The sequence below is a fragment of the Alnus glutinosa genome, chromosome 14 (genome assembly GCF_958979055.1).
Source record: "Alnus glutinosa chromosome 14, dhAlnGlut1.1, whole genome shotgun sequence".
Classification (NCBI taxonomy): domain Eukaryota; kingdom Viridiplantae; phylum Streptophyta; class Magnoliopsida; order Fagales; family Betulaceae; genus Alnus; species Alnus glutinosa.
In genome coordinates, this window is record NC_084899.1 from 23678985 (window position 1) to 23698587 (window position 19603).

The 19603-nt window shown below is 35.8% G+C and overlaps 2 protein-coding genes across 4 annotated transcripts; both read right to left on the reverse strand.

The window, feature by feature from the left end:
- Positions 1–100: 100 nt before the first annotated feature.
- On the reverse strand, positions 101–7881 carry LOC133857398 (BRCA1-associated RING domain protein 1). 3 transcript variants are annotated; one of them, XM_062292658.1, is made up of 13 exons: positions 7709–7881; positions 7147–7200; positions 6967–7037; positions 6478–6573; positions 5939–6360; positions 5418–5759; positions 5165–5265; positions 4701–4887; positions 4526–4581; positions 2607–2694; positions 1727–1892; positions 1131–1249; positions 101–631 (listed from the first exon to the last, which is right to left on the reverse strand). In XM_062292658.1, exons 1-13 carry the CDS (start codon positions 7798–7800, stop codon positions 287–289), a joined length of 2139 nt encoding a protein of 712 aa, XP_062148642.1. In that variant the 5' UTR covers positions 7801–7881; the 3' UTR covers positions 101–286. The 3 variants fall into 3 exon arrangements, with proteins under 3 accessions (XP_062148642.1, XP_062148641.1, XP_062148640.1); XM_062292657.1 differs by having other exon boundaries at positions 4520–4581; XM_062292656.1 differs by having other exon boundaries at positions 4475–4581.
- Positions 7882–10446: 2565 nt separating this feature from the next.
- Positions 10447–17727, reverse strand: LOC133858167 (exocyst complex component EXO84B-like). The gene is made up of 7 exons (XM_062293635.1): positions 17432–17727; positions 17099–17196; positions 15678–16728; positions 14452–14928; positions 14075–14260; positions 12818–12942; positions 10447–11866 (listed from the first exon to the last, which is right to left on the reverse strand). The coding sequence occupies exons 1-7, from the start codon at positions 17576–17578 to the stop codon at positions 11125–11127; spliced, it is 2826 nt and encodes a 941-aa protein (XP_062149619.1). The 5' UTR covers positions 17579–17727; the 3' UTR covers positions 10447–11124.
- Positions 17728–19603: the final 1876 nt, after the last annotated feature.

Sequence of the window (19603 nt, forward strand, 5' to 3'; positions counted from 1 at the left end):
CTGTAGCAAAAATACAGAGCTGTATTTAATTATACAACTTAATCACATTCATGGAAGGCTTTAAAGAAATGATAAATAGTAATTATAACAACAAAATATCTGCATACAAATGCTTTATCAGAAAACAAAAGTCTGAAACAGACAGCAATTTATCCCAAGCAAAAAGACACAGCTCTGTCTAATTTTATAACTAAACTATATACATTTGGGCCTTAAGCAAGCTTGATAAAGAGATTATTATCCTGGACTGATGATAACAAAAAAAAAAAGGATCACAAAAGCTTTCTCAGCTGACAAAAGGCTGCAACTTACATGCAGCAATTGATTCCACAAGCCAAGTGTGACCAATAACATGGGATCCAATATCTGCGGCTACATCCTGCGCTTCACTCAATCTCTTCCAAAGAATATCAACTTCCTCTCCTACCTTGCAGCCTTGTGGGGAATCAAGGTTGTAGACAATTAGTACCCTCACCGGAGCTACCTCATCACAGCTTTGTGACAGCAATTCTTCTTTACTTTTCAAAACAGCACCTCCTGCAGTTACAACCAAATTTTGGAGATCGTCCTTGTATTCAGGCACAAAATCACCAGAAAAATAGAATTTGAACCCATTGAAGAGCTTTGGTGCCTAGAAAAGAAGAAAAGCAAATCAGTTATCTCAATTAGATAGGAAACACATGCCGTGAGACAACAAATAATGAAAGTATGCTTGTAGGGAATACAAGTGTAAAACTATTTTTCTAGATCAAATTGCAGTAAGTTAAGTCAGCACTTGTAGTCTTCCGTAAATCTTCCCATCCCAGCAGAAAGCATGTTTTGATCCCAAACTTTCGATATTACAAAATACATAATTTACCAGCTAAGATATGGCCTATTGAGTTCTGCTAAATGTTTTCCTCAACATGAAAATGCTCAAATTGACAGCATAAAACCGGAGGACTCAAAGTAGATAGTCATCCTATTTCGTGTGAATTATTATGAGAGAATTATTTGGAAATTAGTCCAGATATTCCAGTAGCAAGACAGGCCACTTGAACAAAGGTGATTATAAAGGTTGGAGTATACATGATCCAGATAAAACAGTTCACAAGTATGCGTGCAAGTATTCGTGAGAGAACTAGCTTTACATTATTTGAAGCCATAAGCCTGCCAGTTTTGGGGCCATCAGAACACCCATGGTTGTCAAGACAAACTTCGTAGGGTACTTCGTCCACAGGATGCATAGCTTCCATGCAAGCTTTTACCCCTGCAAAGCCAGCATTTCAAGGTACATCAATAAGTATCATTCAAATGAACTAATAGCAAGAAACAAGACCCAGGGTAAGAAATGCCAATATAGACATAAACATAAAAGGTCCTTAGTAGCACTCATTACAGATCTCTAAATACTAATGTCAAACATCTTGAAATATTTATCAAGGCAGAATTCCAATTTCTTCGTACAAGATGACCCCGTTTCTTATATATAAAAAATAAAGATTTAAAAACAGATAGCAAATGTTAACTCTTCTATGTGGTCTCCAAGAGTTTCACCTCCACCCACCCCCTCCAGTTGCCAAAATAAAGAAAAGAAACTAACCTTGCTCCATTAAAGGAGCCAGAAAAGGTAAAAATATAGCCTAGAAGATAATTTATTGTCTCACTAGACAATGCTAAAGAAGAGCATGAGTAATTGATGCAATCAATAGCAACCAAGAACATTGAAGGGACAGGTATAACTTACAGCCAATGTTAACAATCCATCTCCCATTCAAAATGGCCATGAGAACTTTCAGTGTCCTGGTGCATGCACCTTGTGCATCTGTGGATGCAATCACATGTGTGACATTTGGTTTCCAGTACTTAGCCACAGTTGCACCACACATACTTGCAAACTTGAGCACAAGAACCTATAGACAATTATTTAAAAAGCAAAGGTGAAAAAGCATATCACTTGATAACTAACAAATAGGATCATTTGAAATGCATATGCATATACTAAAATTGGGTTTCCAAACACATAGGCTAGTGTGAGACTCTGACAAAATAAAACCTTGCTAAGAATATTCTTTGCCAGAAATCTTTGAAGTCAGGTGCTTCAGTTACTTAATTCCTATTTCACATGACAACTCTCATACTCTTATCCAAGAGAAACAGTTCATCTAAAATGATTCGGTTAAAATCCAATGACAAAAATCTTCTTATAAATATGATGATTTTTCTTCAAAATGCTTTACGCAAAACAAATTAATCATTTATTGCAATGAGCTCCTTGAAAGCCATGCAAACTGTTTTATAGAATGTTCATGAAATAGGAAATTATAAAAGAGAGTCACCATTATCACTGACCCTCATAATTCATATATATACATATAAGATTGAAGACAATATTCTAGAAAATGGACAGTTCACCATAGGACAACTCACTCATAGGACACCTCACCTCCTTCTATAATAGGGACACTAGTCCCTTTCTTTCTAACACAAACAAACATACAGTCTCAGAGAGCTCTACACTCAGTTTTGAGAAAATCCCAGAAGAAGAAAACTATTTCAATTTCCACCAAGACAATGAATCGTGTGAATGATGAAAGAAAAGAAAAAAGAGAAGAAGACAAACTAACCTTCTCTTTAGAAGATAGAGCAGATCCACATATAACCCATTTTTTGGCTCTCTTTGGAGCTACCCAAAGTTCAGACTGCTGAGGGCCTCTGCATGTGGAATGACAAAAATAGGAAATAGATCATATATTGGTAGACAACCTATGGTGGTAAGTTACATGAGATAGAAGAATATATTGATAAGCAATCATTTTATTTTTCATTTACGGGCACCAAAATTGTCATAAACCAAGCATCTACCTTAAAAACTTTCCAAAATAGTGCTGAAAAGTACTTATGACACATAATTTGTGTTTTGCTCCTAACAATTGTCAAAGTACATTTTCTGTCTATAAACCAGTGATTCAGAGACAATACCCAAATACGACAATATAAAGATTTAGAAATGATTAATTTCCAAATGCCAAAGTACTTTTTATCAATTTATGTGTCTATGAACCATCCATTCGGAGACAAGATACAAATTCAGAGATGATTAATTATTGGAAAATTATACACATTAATTAAATATTTGAACGTGTGCGTGTGTGTGTGTGTGTGTGTTTTATATAAACACCAATTTTTGTTTGAAAAGTAAATAATAAACACTAAAAGGAATAACATTGGTACAAATATTAAAACTAATTTTGAAGCTACAAATAACATTAAAACACATAATTTCTAAAAAATTGGAAAATTAGAGGTGTAACTTTCTAAAACATCCAACCACATGTTTACCAATTAAATCCCTACTTTATTACAAGTAATAAGAATTTTACTGACAAAACCAAAGGAAAAAAGTACATAAGATATAAAATGTATTGTAACGACTCCAAAAAAGCGTTGGCAACATCTATGATATCACTCCAAAATGACTAATCAAGTTGCAATTAGAACTCCCTAGAATCATTTACAAAGCACAGTAAAACCTAATAAATAACCAATGTGAAACTTAACACCTATGAGCTCCTTTATAATCCACTCATCTCCCCCCACCCAAATTAAATCCCTGATGTCCTCGTCATAGGCACGTCATGCACTGCTCCAATACAACATGGCATCACTAGATTGCTCTTATACCATTTATAACAACCCAAAGGAAGAAGAAGAAGAAGAAGAAGAAAAAGAGAGATAGACGACGAAGAAGAAAGCTATCCATATACACGCTATTACTCCAAAAAAAACTAATCAAGTTGCATTTGGAACTCCCTAGAATCGCTTATAAAGTTCATTTTCAGCTAATAGGAAACCAATATGAAACTTAACACCTACGAGCTCCTTTATAATCCACCCACTCTATATAGACTAATCTTCCCAATGTAGGAGTAGGGTGTTACATGTATCCTCCATAGTACACATTTAAATGTCCATTTTCGCTTAATAAAATTACATTTACCCCTATACATTCTTCATTTCTTCTTACTGTATCCATACCATATCCGAGCATATCCCACTGTATCCATAGAAAAAAAAAAACAATTTTTTTTTATTTACGAATTCATATCTAATACATATCCTGAAAAAATAATATTAAATACATACCATATAAAGGTGTAATAGATATTTTGTATTATCTATGCTTCCTAGTGTAGTATGAATTTAAATTTTAGGAGAAAAGAGGAAGCAAAAGATTTCTTCTTTACTTTAATAAGAGGAAAAGACGTGGAAAAACTATATTCAAGATTCATCATATTCATATTCTAACACTTGAGAATTAGATGATGCTTTTGAAATATTTCTACACCTCTTTCTAAAATAAACAATTAGATGACCAATTTTTACTCTAACAATGTTTATGCAGCCCGATTACCTGAACAAAACAAAAAAACAATTTCAACTATTTATCCGTATGAAACACTAAAAATTGATGCAATTATCAAGTATCTCATACTGCTGACTTGGCAGAGGATAATCCTTAGAATCAAGTTTGCCAGACCTGGACCTCTCATTTGGAAACTTGACAGAAGAATGAGCAGGACAGAGCATAAGAAAGTTTTCCTGTGAGAAACCAAAGAGCAACAAGCCATTAGTTAAAGCTTAACTCACTACATTGAAACAAGAGATGGACACAACAACAAATCACCATGATACTAAATGAAAAGGCATAGGGCAGTTACATGATCCCAGCGACAATTTGATATTTGTGCTGCACAGGGAAGGTGATAGCTTCTCCGACAGGATTTTGCATAACAGCCCAGGGCTGCTCCCTTCTGTCCACATCTGCTGCACTTGAGCTTTGCACCCCTTGCCACTTCTGCCTTCAAATTCTTAATAGTTTCATTAACAAAATACACTTGTGGTGCCCTGCATTTTAGAATTATATTATGTCTTCCTCTAATAGCAAAGAGAACAAGAAAAGGCTAAAAAAGGAAACAAGAATTGACGAGAACTGGCCCCTTCAGCATTTTTAGCAAAACACAGATATGAAAACCCATAAAGTTATATACCCCTGTTAAAGCATTAAAAAAAAAAAAAAAAACTAATTTCATATATTTGTTTCTCAAATGACTTTTAAGAGTTATACAAGGCAGCTAAATACCAAAAGCCATTTGGAAATACTAAAAATGCCAAGAAGACATACCAATCAACGCATAGTCTGTGAACGTGTATGACATTTGAAAGCGTTGCCTCATCTCCTACTACAATTTTCCCATTAGCATAATGCAACATTGGGCCAGTATGCTGGAAGAATTTAAGAACATCACAAGGAGATTAGGACCAAATCTATCTGTAACTATGAAACATATTGGGATAATCTCCCAATGTTATTCTTTATCAACAAAAGCAATGGCACACAAACATCAATTAAAATTATATAAATATGTAAACTTTACCACTGAAATCTCAGGGGACTGGCAAAAAGCACAAATGCTTTTAGGCACAAATGAGGCATCTGATATTACAGGCTGCTGTGCAGCAGCAGAAGGCACCCTAGATTCGGCTTCGAAATCAGAACTGGGAGTTACTACGATTTCAGAATGTGAAACAACTGGTGGAATACAACCGTCTGCTTTCATGCTCAACTCTGATGCGCCATAGTTTAATTTCTTTTGTCTCTTGATACCCCTCAAATGACCATCTTCGGTTTCAGAGGCAGAACCGTCATGCCCCAACTGCCTAATCTTACCTTCAGAATCTTTGTCAATTGCTCTCTTGATTAAAGATTTTCCTAGACTCTGAAAATGCATAAAGATAAAGATAAGGAATGAAGTAACTATAAATAAAAAAAATAAAAAATAAAAACTAAAAGCACAATGCAGCTAGCTGCAACAGTAGTAGTAGGAAACAATATTAAAAACCAAAGCAACAAAATCATTATCAAATCAAACTGTTAATTTCCTATAGGATCATTGACCTGATCATAGCTGTCACCATCTGAACCCTTAGCATCACCAATTGAAGGAGGGGTATTCAGCAATGACTGTGACACCCGATTCATCTCTATTTCCACAACATTAGGCTCTTCAAGGCCCCCAGGTCCCATTGGCAAACTCAGTGATGGCGAATTGGTACTCACTACCTGATTAAGTTTTTCTCCTCCTCTACCACCTTTACCATCTGCTGGCATGCTGTGTTTCTCATATCCATCATTCTTGCTGACCCCATCTTCAGCAGAATGATTCAAATTCAAAGGAACCTGAACTCGCTTATTAGCCGATAATGAGAAGATGGACTGCCCACTGCATGACTTATCCCCTTGGATAATTTCAAATGGTTCCTTACTCAATTTATCAGCAGAAAGTGAAGTCTGGCATTGCTCCAAAATCCTCCTTGAACCTACAATATCATGTAACACACAATAACTAACCTATAAATTGAATTTGTATTCTTAAAGACAAGCAAATGTCAGTTAAAACAATGTCTATCAGATAAGGGCACTTATAGTGGTTGTACCAGAAGAAACATGCTGAAACAAATTGGCGCTGAAAGTAGATTCCAAACCCCTATAGATTGTTGCCAGATTTTCCATGTAAGGCGCAGGCCTTGAATCTGCCACCTCAGAATAAGTTAGACGAACCTCTTACATCAAGAGACAGAAATAGCTTCAAGAATAGTTCTCTAAAGATGGTAAAAGATATATTAGATGCGAACAATCCAAAAGCCAATCGGAAAAACTGTAACAGTTTTTAAACTTGCCTCTGCTTGTTTTGATGAAAAATATTTAAACTTTCCCATAATACTCTTACCCCAAAACCCTCAAGCTAAGCTTAAGAAACATGAGAAACTCAACTACAATGTAAATTACCCATCATACAGAAAAGCGAGTAGAGGCCTAAAAAATTATTTTATATATAAAAAAAAAAAATGGAGTCAACGAAGAAAAAAGAAAAAAAAAAAAAAGAATATGGCATCCAAAGAAAAAAATCACTGCAAAGTACATACCTTGGTTGAGATACTGAGCTTTACAGACGGGGCACTCTGATTTAAGCTGTGTTGAAATGGGTATGCAGGAACTGCAAGGAATTCAAAAACCCAAACCCAGAATACAAATCAAATCAAATCAAAAAAAAAAAAAAAAAGGAACAAGACTAAGATCACGATCAAGATGCAGTGGAAACGAACTTGCAGAAAATGTGATTGCAGGGGAGTAACATTGGTCTTTCGAGCAAGCATAAACTGCAAAACACCAACATGAAACCCATAATAGATTACAGTCACAAACAAAAGAAATCACTAAGGCAATGTTCAGTTCACCAATAGATCAAAACCAAAAATAAAAAAATAAACTTCAAATCAAAATATTTGTTCTTTTACCTTGGCTAAAAAATAAAAAATAAAAACAAAAAACAAAACAGAACAGAACAAAAACAATAGTTGAAGAAGAAGTATCAGCATTTTCTCTACAAAGCAAACAAATTTTTTCTCTTAAAATTAAATACAAATCAGAAAGAAAGTTAGTGCGAGCAAAAGGAAAAAACTTGAAAATACACTCTCTTTTGTAACCAAACAATAGCATAAGATTATAACTCAGTTTCTCTTCTAGAATGTGAACCAAGAAATAAGAAAAAAGGATTCGCGCTACCCAACAAATTTGTGGGCTTTTAGCCAAGGATTCTCTCAGCTACCAAACAGAGCATCAACAAAACAACAACACAAACAACAATGTGAAGAAAAAAAAAATTACCAGAGAGGGCACTTGAGCTCGAGACCCATCTTCTGGAAATGAAGAACCCACGGGTTCAGAAATCTACCACTACCACTCACAGAGTCTCCCATCCCCACTCGATACAGTCCAAGCCAAAGCAAAGCAGTAAATGTCCTCACAAAACACAGATGTGTGTTTCCAGAGTGGTTTTTGCGTTGCGAGAGAGGGAGTTTTAATTGGGGACAGTGAAGTACACGTGGACGGCTGGGATTGTGTTTTTTAGGGGGGAAGATGAAGCGCGCGGGGAGTGATTGATTTGACATTTTGATTAGGGGGAACGCTGACATCTGGAGTGGGCGCGCCATTTTTCATGGATTTTCGGGAACTCCCGCCAGCGTGCTTTCGTGCTGACGTGGTGTGTTAAGAAATTTTTTTTTTTACAAAAAGGCACATTAATCATTAATGTTTTTTCTAAGCGAGAAGGGCATTAATTTAGAGTAATGATTTACTACCACCTTTTAACACAACTTTTCACTACCTTGCTTATGTGGCAAGGTGGTCCCCCACCTTATTTTATTTTTAAAACTTAAAAAGTAATAGGGGACCACCTTGCCACATAAGAAAGGTGGTGAAAAGTTGTGTTAAAAAGTGAAAGTGAATCATTACTCATTAATTTATAACCAAATTTGTGACCTTTATCATATACCAAATTCAGATAATACACAAAATTCAATGAATTGTAATTTGTATTGCATTTACTGCCTTCTTAATGTAAAAAGTGATTATTATAGCTTTTATTATAATCTCTTATAAATTTATATGAGAGTTTATATTTTATGTAAATAACTATCAGGTTACTCTAAAAAAGAAAAACTTTTGTCCCTCTTTTCTCTTTACTGTGCTGCCAAAAGCAAGTAAGAGGAGGGAGTACCGACCGTCGGTGTCGTTGGCGATTTTTCTCTGAAGGCAAAAATCGTTTGAGTTTGGTTTTGCGGGAAAGGGAGGCTCTACGTCTCCCTCTCCCGGTGGTGTGTCTCCTTTGATAGTGTTTAGTTTCTCAACTTTTAGAGCTGTAGGGTTTTTGTTCCCCCGGTTTGATCCGGTTGGGGTTGCTGTTCACCTAGCCCTTGGGCTATGGTGGTTTGTGCTTTATTAGGCTCAGGCATTAAGTCTCAACGCTAGTTGTTCTGGTTGGGGGAGTGGCTGGTTTGTGTGTCGTAGTCGGAGTGTTTTTGGCCGGTCTTTTCTTGTTTTTATTCAGATTTTTGATGCCAGATCTACGCACGTCCGCCGATTTCTGCTACACACACGCCCCTCAGCCGAGTTCTCCGTCGCCGTCTGCTCCTGCTGCCGGTCGCATAGGTCACGCCATATGTCGGAGTTCGGCGCGTAGCCTGCACGCGCCAGAGAGTCCTTTGCTCTTTGGTGCGCGTGACGGCCACGTTCCGCGATTTTCGGGCCTTGCACGGTGGGGATGGGGTCTCCGGCGGCTGATCTTCGGCTGGGTGGTATTGGTGATGGCGCGTGTTTCCCACGCGCCGTCGTCTCTGGCGGAGTCCGCCTCTGTAACTTCTACCGGCACTGCGTTGGTGTTTCCTGCTTGGGTCTTCTGTTTCGGTTTACCTTTGTAATTTTTAGACATTATGGGACTGTTTGATGGCTTGTTGCTAGATCTGCCTCTTTTCTTTGTAATCGGTTGTGCTTTATTGTTTAAAGAGGCTTAAAGATTACTTATTGTAATGTTTATTTATTATTTGGGTAGCTGTTGTTATGTATATTCTTAATCTTTCTCACAGGCTATCTTATTTGATAGGCTGCTTTAAGTCAGGTTTTCCTGACTTAGTGGGTGGAGTTTCTATATCTCTAGTCACACTAGGGCCTACGGGCAGTGGTTTTTGCCTTCGGGCATGTATGAGTTCCTATTGTATTTCTATTGGCCTTTGGTCAGCTGTATTCCCTTTTGGGGCTCATATTCAGTAATGAAGTCTTCAGTTTCTTTTCAAAAAAAAAAAAAAAAAGAGAAAAACTTTTTATTACATAGACTACTATATATATGGTGATATGATTAATTAAACCAAAAGCTCTTGCATAGCAAGAGTTACATCCTGAGAAATTAAATCCTGAATCAAAGAGGGTCATTCTCTCATCCAACGCTTATCTAGTAATTGAGAAATAGCTAGTTTTGCCAACCAACGTGCGGCTTGATTAGCTTCCCTCTTAACATGGTTAACTCGGAAGGCTTGAAATTAACGAAGACCTTGATGCGTATCTTTAATTAATTGTTCCACAGTACTCCAACATGGAACATTTTGCTGCAAAAATGAGATCACGGTCAGAGAGTCCCCTTCAAGAAGCATCTGAGAACAACCCACCTCGCTGCCCAATAGCACCGCCTGCCAAGCTCCCATCACCTCCGCTGTTAAAGGGTCACCCACATATGGAAATACCTTCAATGTTGCTGCTATCACCTTCCTATCTTCATCCCTTGCCACGACTCCTATTCCCATCCTTTTTAGAGAAGGATTGGAGGCTGCATCCCAATTGAATTTGGTGAATTCATGTGGAGGTGTTTTCCAAATGTGAACTGTCATGTCACTTTATAAATATAACAAAATAAGTGTCATACAAACTACCTGGCCGAATATGATTCTTTTTAAAAATCTTAATAATAAATAAAATAGATCAAGTTTCTCAAAAAAAAAAAAAAAAAAAAAAAAAAAAGATTAAGAAAATTACCATTTCAGCGGGGAGTAATTGTGTTTCAAGAATTATGGATCTAAACAAAAAGGAAAAAATTGAAGCTAAAATTGATGTGAACAATCAAAAGGATTCATACAAATTCAAAGATGACCAGAAGACCATCCACAATCAAGATGGAAATTTGACCGACTCCATCATCCCTATTTTGCATCACAATTGTTTTGGGTTTTTTTTTTTTTTTTTTTTAAATAGATGAGCTAGAACAGACGAAACTACAACAGAGCAACAAGAAAGAAAGATACAGGGAAATAAAGAAAGCAACATCAAATACAGGAAACAAGAACAGATCAACAAGTGAAAGAAAATTACAAGGAAATAAAGAGAACAACAAATACAAACCCAAAAAACAAATAAACATTCTCCTTGATAAGATTCAAGGCAAAGCCTTTCCACAACCCAGAAGGAAACTCAAGTGAGAGCAAACAAACGGAAAAGCTGCCAGTAGAACTAGTTGTAGTGGCCCATAATGTAATGTTGTGAGTGCAAAAGAAGATACTCCTATAATCCTTGGTTTCTGATCAGCTTACGAAGGAGATCAAGAAAAATTGAAAGGGAGTGCCCTTCAAGAACTAAGTGGCAAACAAAACCACAGGATTCTGTATGCTGCTGTCCATGGGCAGGCAAGAGACAATTTGGCAAACTGAAACATGCACTTCAGTTTCCCCACCGCCCACCAGATTCTGCATTGATGCCTTTCATGCGTACATTTCTTTTATATCAATGTCCTCATGCTTGAAGAGACTATTGACTGCTGCAATATGACTATTGTCGCAATCTATCATAAGAACAGAAGCAGCTGGATCCACACCATTGTTTTCATCTTCACCTTGCAGTTTAACAGAATTTTCTGCAGGAGCAGCTTCAGTCCATGAAAAACCCAAGTCCCCACCATCTTCTAGCTCATTAGTTACAGACTCAGCCACATGAACTTGACGGCTAGTCCCCTCCTCGGTGAAAACCCTAACCTCAGAATATTCTCCATCAATACCCAAAGATAATGTGGCTGGCAAATCAGTTTTCTCAATGATCTGGAATCCTTTGTATGCTACATTAGCCACTTTTTTGGAGACAATATCTTCTATTTCTACGGAACTATCTGTTGAGTTCATAGCACTGCTATAAGCAGAACCATCATCCTCTTCAAGAAGATCCAATAACCTTCCAAGACGGCTAAATTCTGTTGTCTCTGCATTAACTGCAGCTTCGGATGCAGTAATACCCTCTATATCATCACCAGACTCCATAGAATCCTTAGAGTAGCTCCTAGCATCATCTTGGAGAGAGTCACTCACATACTCAGATTGGTTTCCATGTGATTTTTCTTCAAGAATACAAATAGGATTATCATTTGGAAGCGCATCTCTTTTTTCGATCTCTAGTAGTTTTATTATTGCTCCATTAGCAGCCTTTATAGCCCATCCAATATCAATTATATCTCTGCAAATAGAAGATAAGCATCCATATTCTATTAGGGACTTCAATTTGCCTTATAGAAGAAACAGAGTAGGCAGCAGTTAATAAAAATTACTATAAAAAGTGTAGTTTCTAGTTTTCCTGTAAAGCCCAATAGTTTCCTGGCCTCGCATGGTAGCATGAAATATGAATGCTAGTTTTTTACTGCATACGGGCGCAGCTGGGTGCATATTCTCCACTCTTTAAGGTGACTTGATCTCTCTTATGCAACTGCTAATTGTTTGTTATCTCATGAAACTGTAGAATAAATTCCAACTTCCAAATGACCAAAGAGGATTTTATCAAAAGATGAAAAGATTCCTCTAAATTGGAACTTTAAATAAGTTTAAAACAAAAAATACTGAATATGTGTGGGCGAGCGTGCACATGTATGTCTAAAGCATATAAGTTCTTAGTTGAGTATTATGAAGCTGTTTGGTAAGTTGTGGAAAATGGAATGTTTTATTTGAATAGTAGTAATAAATGATTGATGTGATATAAAATTTGAGAATGTTTTATAGAAAAGTGAAAAAGTTTTGTTTTGTATTGAGTTTTTTTATTTGAATAGTAACAAAAAATTATAGATGTGATGTAAAAAGTGTAAAAAAGTTGGAATGTTTTTTATTTGATTTTTTTGGGAGAAGTGAAATGGGAATTGAAATTGTTTGGATTGGTTACCAAACAAGCTCTATATTAGGCTTCAACTACAGATATAATTTAGAAAAAGGGAAGAAAAAAAAATTGAGAAAAACCAACTCATGAACTCTTTTTTTTTCCTTATAATTTATTAAAATGAGAAAAAACTCTAGTACACAATACGCATACAAGAGAATACCCTGAAGAATTACAATCTAAAATATGCGTGATCTACTACTTTTTTTACTTCTTTTATATGCAATAAAATACTATAAGGAGTGGGACAATATCAGAACCTACCTTTCAGGATCCACCCCAGCTGAAAGAAATGCGGATTTCATAGAAGTTACAAGAACCGAGGGGTTGTTGGAGAAGTATCCCCCATAGCTTGCGATTTCCACCAGAAATTGCATGTCCAAAACAAGCTGTTCCAGGAACAAGAACAATAATGAAATAATGTTAGCACATGAGTCAGCATCATGACAAAAGATGACTAGGAATTCCCTTACACGTTAAGAACCCTTATCATCCATCATCAAAAGGCCAAAGAAAATTCAAGTTCTCCAGTAACTTTCATGTGTAAGCCTGGTAACAATATGTGGACGGGTGTCCATGGGGAACCACTACATGTTTAGTCATCCAAGTTCAAAAGTACAGTCACAAGATTGCCTCTACAAATGAAACTATATCATAACATAATAAAACTAGAATATGGAAAAAGGAGTTCATATCAAACTTTAAACTATGTCATAACATAATAAAAGTAGAAGATGGAAAGAGTTCATTTCAAACTTTAGTCTGACTGAAACTGACAGAGTAATGTCCTGATAAATTCTCTCACCTCCAAGAAAATTTTAAGGGGAGCAGGAAAGTCATACAAAACTCACCTAAAAAGGTTTGGATCACATTCCCATTAATATTCGTTGCAAAGTCTAAATTTTGACTAGCACCCAAAAGATTGCTGAAGACACATTAAATATGGGCACTTCTAAATTTTGTATCATAGCTTTCATGTAAATATCGGTATTATATATACAGAGTATACAGCACAAGTTTGGGAATAGGGTTCAACGCTAGGGTGTGGGAAAAACAGTGCAGTCAAGAAAAACTGAAGAGCTTAAAATGTGTTTAACAATGCAAAGGTGAACCTGTAAAGTTGCACAAGCTGAAGGTGTTGAAAAAATATGGTGGAATTGGGTAGAATTGTTAATAAGACAACCAAATTCTGATTCTCCAATAGGGATATAGCTTTCAACAGTGGTGAGGGAGGGATTGATATTGTTATCATACATACTCAGGAGAAGAAACTCTTTAAAGGACATGCGATCATGCACATCCCAGAGATTTGTGCATGTAAATGCTCCAAACTTGCATGCGTTCAGGCAAGTAGGTAATGCAGAACAGCAGGTAAAGAGGGTAAAGGAAGGCAATTATGCAAGAAACTGGAAGTTAAGAATAGATAAGAATAAGCAGAGGATATACAGGTAGAGTTTTTAAAAACATTTACTGCCATCACTTCTCTAAGCAGTATAGGAAAAGAAACAAAAAAACAAGTACCTTCTTCAAATTGTCAGAAGGCTGGACAGTCAACTTGTCTTCAGTAACTGCCCAGATCTCTTTGTTTTTGGATATCCAAACAAATATGGCCTCTATCAATTCCCTCAAAAGTTCCATCAACCAATTTACTTCAAAAACACCATCTTCAGCAATTTTTTCTAATTGCCTCAGTTCTAGGAATAATACCTGATCATAGCACACCAAAATGAAAACCATATAATCAGTGCCTATGTAAAGAAGAAACCATATATCTTCTCAAATGATATCAGCCATCTAACTTTTGCTCAGGTACTTCTTCAATTTTTTTTTTTTTCCCTTGAGGTTTTAATCAAGACTGAGCCAATCTTCATAAATGTCCTTAAAAAATAAAGGAATACCTGCAAGGCAATGGAGGGCATAGAATCTTGTTGACCATCACTGCAAGTTTCTACGTTATGTTTGAAGCCAGTTCCCAGCAACATCATTCTATGTATAAATTGCTGGCAGAAATGAGCTCTAAGCTGACCAGAGGCCTCTTGGATAAACAACATACAGCTATCAATTTCCTTCTGTTGACCACCAACTAAATGGTTTCTCATCAGCTCAGAATTCATGCGACTGATGCTCCCAAATATGCTTCTAACAATGCTAGAGAAAAGATGTTCTAATGTTGATAGATTCACCAGAATAGAAACCTGTTGCACCGATGACTCTGCCAAATTGATTCTTGAACCACCTTTTTCTGGGACAATTTCTTCAAAGGTGATGGCCCTTTCAAGGATGATTATGTACTCCATAAAGAGGTTCATGAGTCCACTAAGGATTGAATCTTCCATTTGAAGGGCAACTAGAGGTGAAACATCCCCTGCGATAGCCTGAATAGAACAAATGATATATGTAACAGCAAGTCACACCCGGAAGGCAGATATGACTAAACAAGAGCATGCTTCATTCATATACATGCAAAATGGTCATGTTTGGAACCCCATTCAACCATTGTCATTTCCCAATCACAATACACAATCTTTACAGTGAAAACACCAAGCACTAATGTAACCCTGACTTCCTGATACGTCACCAAACAGACTAATAGCTAAGATATTATTGTTTGGTTGAATGTAATCATTTTATTTTCTGATTCTAAACCTCTGTGAGGTCTTTTTGAATCATGTAGAAGTATAAAGTCCTTCTTACATTCATGTAAAGAAGTGTATCACAAACAAAAAATATAGCCACCATTATAGCTAACACTTTTAAGGAGTGTACTTAACATGACCACATTTTCCTGGAACAATAGCTATGATGGTTGTCTGCTTTGAAACTTATGGCAGTTTCTAGATATGCTACAAGAACTCGCTCAGTAAGAATTATCATTGGGGCCTTGACAAACAAAGGGTGAAATTGAATTTGAGTGGGAATCTTAACCAGGTAAATTGCAATTTATTTTTCATTCTTTTCATAGATAAATTCATGACTCCACAGGTCAATGCATGCAGCAATCCAGGTCACTGCACACACAGTCCCTAATGGTTGTGATTCTTATACTATCAGTTTTTACACACAGAATTCAAATTTTTTTCCTGTGTTTACTTTTAAAATTATTTACACAGAAAATAAAACAAACCTGTAACAGTGTCACAAACTTACGGCCACTGCAAGTGAGAAGGCAATATTCCGGTTGGTTCCCAACAACAATAGAAGAGTATGCTTCATTTACTACCCCTGATACAATATATCTACCCAAACCCCAAGAGTCAGTTGCTGTAAAGATACCAACAACTTTCTTGTAGTGGTTTATATGCACCTGTAGAACCACTTCCACACCAGGACGAATATGCTTGATTAAGTATGGCTGCAGCACTAACGTCTGAGTTTCTGACAAAGAGCAAAATGACATTGCAAATTGCACAGATTCTACAACCTTGGACAATCCTCCACTTATTTCTGAGATGGATTTAACATATTTATTAAAACAAACAACAAACACTTTGGTTTCTTCACAGGCCCACTGAATAAGCTCTGAAGCATAAGGAGAAGCTTCTCCATATAACATTACAAAGCTCCTAGCCGCTTGAGAAATCATAGAAAATACAAATTTCGCAAGCTCCTTAATGTATGTCCCATGTAAATATGACTTTGAGCACTGCAAATTATGTATTCCAGTCCCAATGCGTGAATGGTAATATTCAAGCAATAGTTGACTTGCAAGATGACTTTCACCTAGTCTGCAAAGTCCAACCAGCGCCTTTTGAAGTTCTGGTGCAGCTGTTCTTGGGTTTTCAGCCATCAGCGTCAGCTGTAGTGTAAGCATGGCCTTTTTCTCACAAATTGAAGAGTTATATGACATTAACAGGTCTGATGGAGCATTTCCTTCGAACTGCACCCTCTGAAGATTTTCATCCTCCACTTCTGTAATGGCCAGAGCTTCATCTATCCTGTTTTCTGATAGGAGGAGATCCAGGGTTTCTGAAACATCATTAATGTCAGCCTCTAACTCACTTGGCTGCAGTGGATCAATGCAACCAGGTTCTTCTATAATTGATTCTATCGTCTCTTCCGACAAAACGTCTAGATATACTCCATCTATAAGTTCCTTCACAAGCTTTTTTTGGGTCAAAACATGGTTTTTCAGTTTCATCAGTTCATTCTCAACGCTTTCTACGTCTTCCAATATTCTGCACATGTAATAGCATACTCATCACCTCAGTTCACCGTACTCAAGTAAATAAATTAACATTTATATGATTATATTTTTTTTTATAAGTAACTTTTATATGATTATATTTTGAGCAATGCTAAGGTTATTATAAAGTTTACAACAATTTTGTATACAAATTGATCTGGTTATATGTACTGGTGCCAAGCGCAACATGTTGCGCATTTCGCACATACTCTTAGCAGTTACGTCAGTTTGTAACCAAATTGTAGTAAAACCTGTAATACCTCTAGCAAATTCCTTAAATTATGTATGTAAGAACTCATATGCTGGAGAAAATCGGTGCATAATCAAAAACTGATGAACAAAATTGAGCTCAAGAGCATTACCTGACAAAGGCTGAATAATTAGAAACAATGGTTCTGTGAAAATCCTCATCCGATGCCTCCTTTATCTCAAGTAGCTCCGAACAAAGATGCTTAACACCCTACAAAATCGAAAGCACAACAAAAATACTTCACCGGTCAAACAGTTTAGGCATACGAATATATATAATAAGCAAACTAATTCACTTTTCCTTGTCATTAGGCAAACCAAACAAGATGAAAAATCCTTTTCTTTCACACAGTTTTCTCGGAAACCAAACAGGCTATTTAAAGTTTTGTTTCAAAAAAACAATCAACTAGAGAGAGTGAGATAGAGATAGAGATAGAGAATTTTACCTTTCCAGCCATGGATTGGATTTCGGGCTCGTCATCTCGTAGGCTGGATACGGAGGAGCCGTCGGAGATGGTATCGGACGGCGCTGAGTTTTCCGTTTCTCGGTGGTCTCGGAATCGGAATCTGGATAACGTGGAAGAAGATTCCATGGAAAATGGTTTCCCATCAAACGAACACGATCTGAGCTTTCCAAGCGGAAATGAAGCGAATTTGGAGGTCGGTGGAGAGGTACTGTTTGGACGTCTCTGTCGTCTTCTCGTGCCTCCATTAGCAAACAACTTTGGTTTCTTCGTTGCCTAAATGGGCATCAAAGAGGCTTTTGGTTGTCTTTTTCGTTCTTTTGGCGCCCGTGCCGTTGGCCGAACACACGGCGCCGTTTGGCTGGGAGATGGGCCAGATGGCACAGACTGTTTGGAGGTGGAGAATTCAAGTTAATTTTTGGGAAAATATAAAAAACCTCAAAAACTAACTGCCGATTTTAAATAGCATGTGAATTTTTAAGTCTACTGTGTCTAATCAAATTATTAAAGTATGCCGAAAAAATGTTACTTCTGTCAAAATATTTTTATAATACCCTTATTTTCTTAAAAGAAAAAAAAAATGAATTCATATGGTAACTATGATTAGCATAAATTACAAATCGCGTACTAAAGAATAAAAAATAATTTAAGGGTTTTCAAATTCTATTATTATCAACATGTTAACCAATAAAATAATAACATGTGTCACTTTTACTAAAAAAAAATATATATATTATAAATATACATCTATAAAATTAAATCACTCTATATAGTCAAATTTCTTTAAAATACTTAACAAATTACATTAGTGCGCCACGTTATTATCAATAAAATCACAAACACATGTCACTCTTAATAAAATATGTATATATATAAAAAAAAAATTATATATATAAAACTAAAATGTTAAAGAAATTAAAAAAATTAAAAAATTAAAGTTTTTTAACTAAAAACTTAGAAAATTAAAGCTTTTTAATTAAAAACAAAAAACAATAAAAAAAATGGTGGCTCGCATGCCACCCCCATCAAAGGGGTGGTTGCTGAGCCACCCATTATCTTCTCTCTTTTTTTTTTCTTAATTTTTTTAATTAAAAAATTTGTAGTCACATTTACTCTGCTACTCTAAAGAAATAGCCAAATTTTAATTGAAGCTCTTTAAAATCATTTTCAAAATTTAATTCCATCTAGTAAGAATCAGTCATGAGTATCATGCAATCCGCAAACACCTAATATGTAACGAATTGACACGATGGCACTAATGCTCCGTTTTGTTTCGACGTAAAATGTTTATTTCTAACGACATTATTTTTCAAGAAAAATGATTTTTCTCAAAATAATTGTGGGTGTTTGGTTTGCTCATATGAAAAAATCACCGATGGCGAAAAATGACCAGCAACAAGATTTCGACGATGGTGGCTGAATTTCGGCGATAGTTGTCGAAATCTGGCAACTATGCCAGATTCCAATCAGTGTCGCCAGAATATGGTACAATGCTCGACCACTGTGCTAGATTATGGCGACCGAATCCCGAAATTCGGGAACCTTTGATGACAAATTTGGGTTACCAACAAACTCAAGTGCCTAGTAGTGACTGATTCTCACAAATGTGCGTGCAATAATGATAAGTTTAAATTAAGAAAATGATTTACGTTTTTTTAAAAACTGTAAATCATTTTTTAAAAATTAAAAAAGCTTTTTCGCCCAAACCGAAAAATTACTTTCGTTAACTATCATTTTCGATTGTACCAAATATAAAAAAGAAATACAAAAAATATTTTATCCCCACAAATCTAGTATTTTCATATATTTAATCATTAAGATAATAAGATTTTAATTATGTAGTTAGAATTAATCATAATAATTAAATCTAGACGATCTAGACCAAGAGAAAACGATGAAAAATAATACAGTGATGACAAAAATCATATTTTTTACTATTGATAATTCTAACAAACTCTTAAATTAATTATTGTTAAAAAAAAAAAAAGCAACAATGATTAAATTATCATGTTAGAATCGTGAAAGAGAAACGCTTGACATTCTAATATTATTATTTTTTTAAAAATTTGATTCAAACTTGATGTGCATAATCTTATAAGATTGTGACATATTTTTTAAAATAATAAATCTCATAAAATTATGACACAAGTTGAA

Coding starts and splice junctions, on each gene's coding strand:
- LOC133858167 (XM_062293635.1), bottom strand. CDS start 17,578: ATGGAATCTTCTTCCACGTTATCCAGATTCCGATTCCGAGACCACCGA. Junction 17,197..17,431: donor TCCAATCCATGGCTGGAAAG/GTAAAATTCTCT, acceptor TCGATTTTGTAG/GGTGTTAAGCATCTTTGTTC. Junction 11,867..12,817: donor GCTGGGGTGGATCCTGAAAG/GTAGGTTCTGAT, acceptor TTCTATTTGCAG/AGATATAATTGATATTGGAT.
- LOC133857398 (XM_062292656.1), bottom strand. CDS start 7,800: ATGGGAGACTCTGTGAGTGGTAGTGGTAGATTTCTGAACCCGTGGGTT. Junction 7,038..7,146: donor TGCAATCACATTTTCTGCAA/GTTCGTTTCCAC, acceptor AATTCCTTGCAG/TTCCTGCATACCCATTTCAA. Junction 6,361..6,477: donor GTTTCAGCATGTTTCTTCTG/GTACAACCACTA, acceptor ATGATATTGTAG/GTTCAAGGAGGATTTTGGAG.